Consider the following 1978-nt stretch of genomic DNA (forward strand, 5'->3'; position numbering starts at 1 on the left):
TTTCCTGGCTCTCCTAATGATTTGTTGTGTGTTTTCGGGCAGGATCCTCCTTGACTATGCTTATCCATTTCCCCAGAGTAACAGAGATCATTAATCATCACTGTAAACTCTTCTGAGGCCTACAGATGAAAAGTGCTCATTATTAATGCTATTAATTTAGATGGTAGTTTTGCATTTTATGTTAAAATTCTTAACATAGAACTGTTACATTCTTACTGTTGCATTCAGTAAGGACTGAATATATTTTTTAAGTATTATTATTATTATTATTATTATTATTATTATTATTATTATTATTATTGGCAGAAGTCCTAGAGGTAGGACAGGACATTTTTAAAAAGTAGCTTTTAGTCTTCTCCTTCATGTCTAATCTGTATACTAGTTTGTATTAAATTTATATATAAAGCCTTGTCTGGGACCAAAGTTTGCATTTATTTTATTTCCTAGACATTTATTTTTTTTTTCAAAGACATTTTTTCATCCTCATACAACTTTTTTTAAATAGGACTTTGACTTTGTTTACAATTATAAATTTCCTCTTTGCCTCTCAACCCATGATTTAAAATGACAAATAAATTTGCAATCTACAGGGAATGCCTTGCTTTTCTCCTTTAATCTTCTGAAAACCACGTGATCCAGAGAGAAATGACAATCTAATGAGAAGAGAAATCCACAGAGCCATAACATACCAAAATACAATACAACCATCTCTGACTTCCATGATTAAGACACTTATAACGAGAGACTACCTCAGCCACAGTCTGCATGAATCAAATCATCACTGATGCAGTGCCGTTGCTTTCAGTTACACAGAATACTGGGCTCAATGGTTGAAATTCAGGGGCTGTGTTAATGCTCACTATCTTTAAACTCTCTATCTGCTAACTATTTTGCAAAATTGTTCATTTTCTTTTTCCTTTCCCAACACTTATTCCCCCAGTGCAACGTTAAATGTTGATGCGCAGCCTTAATTGGTTTAGTCGCAAGAAGATAATCTTTTTTTCCTCCTTTCTCACTGTTGCCTGTTAGCTTAAAGGCTTTTTAGCTGAAGGTTGATAATTATCACTGAGAAGAAACTAGCACATCAGGAGTTCATTTTCCATCTTAGCACTTGTGGTGCTCCTTTGAACTCCCCTTGCCAAACCCACGCTCCCACTTTGTCACTTTCCTCCCTCCATCATAAAAAGGTCTCAGCAGCCGGCGGCTCCAGCTTTTGCTGGCGGGCAGCGGGAATTGCTTCTCCTGCGCGCTCCTCCAGGATGGACAAATTGCACGAGACGCTGATAAATATGGAAGATGCTTTGGGTTCAGAGCACTCCGTCTGCTTATCTTCCTGGGACTGGAAAAACGCCACCGGGGCTTTCGAGCTGCACTCTGTCTCCTCTCCACACAGCTTGTCCCCGACGCCATCCTTTGAGTCCTACTCCTCATCCCCTTGCCCGGCGGCAGCAGAGACCCCCTATGGTGGTGGCAGCCTGGTGGGATACGGCCTGGTGGACTTCCCCCCTGCCTACCTACCCAGCCCCGGGCAGGCCCGGCTGCCCAAGGGCACCAAAGTGCGGATGTCGGCCCAGCGCCGAAGGAAGGCCAGCGAGAGGGAGAAGCTGCGGATGAGGACCCTGGCTGACGCGCTACACACTCTGCGTAACTACTTGCCCCCCGCCTACAGCCAGAGGGGCCAGCCCCTCACCAAAATACAGACCCTGAAGTACACCATCAAGTACATCAGCGAACTGACGGAGCTTCTCAACAGCGTCAAGCGGGCGTAGACCCCACCTGGAACACCTGCCCTTCTGCCCCCTGGCTCTGCTGTAAAGAGCCTTTACAAAAAACAAACAAACCCAGCAAAATTTCTTCCTCACCGGAGCATTGTGACACTGGGTGCCAGAGGAGCAAGAGGGAGGGGGAGTGAGGGTCACTGGTATACATAGGACACGATGCTGGAAGGTGATGTAGGATTGCCTTAAAGCTGAGTTAC

The 1978-nt window shown here is 44.3% G+C and overlaps 1 protein-coding gene across 1 annotated transcript; it reads left to right on the top strand.

Moving 5' to 3' along the window:
* Positions 1–1259: 1259 nt before the first annotated feature.
* MSGN1 (mesogenin 1) lies at positions 1260–1769 on the top strand. The gene has a single exon (XM_072035125.1). It carries the CDS (start codon positions 1260–1262, stop codon positions 1767–1769), a length of 510 nt encoding a protein of 169 aa, XP_071891226.1.
* Positions 1770–1978: the final 209 nt, after the last annotated feature.

Source organism: Anas platyrhynchos, chromosome 3 (genome assembly GCF_047663525.1).
Source record: "Anas platyrhynchos isolate ZD024472 breed Pekin duck chromosome 3, IASCAAS_PekinDuck_T2T, whole genome shotgun sequence".
NCBI classification, from domain to species: Eukaryota; Metazoa; Chordata; class Aves; order Anseriformes; family Anatidae; genus Anas; species Anas platyrhynchos.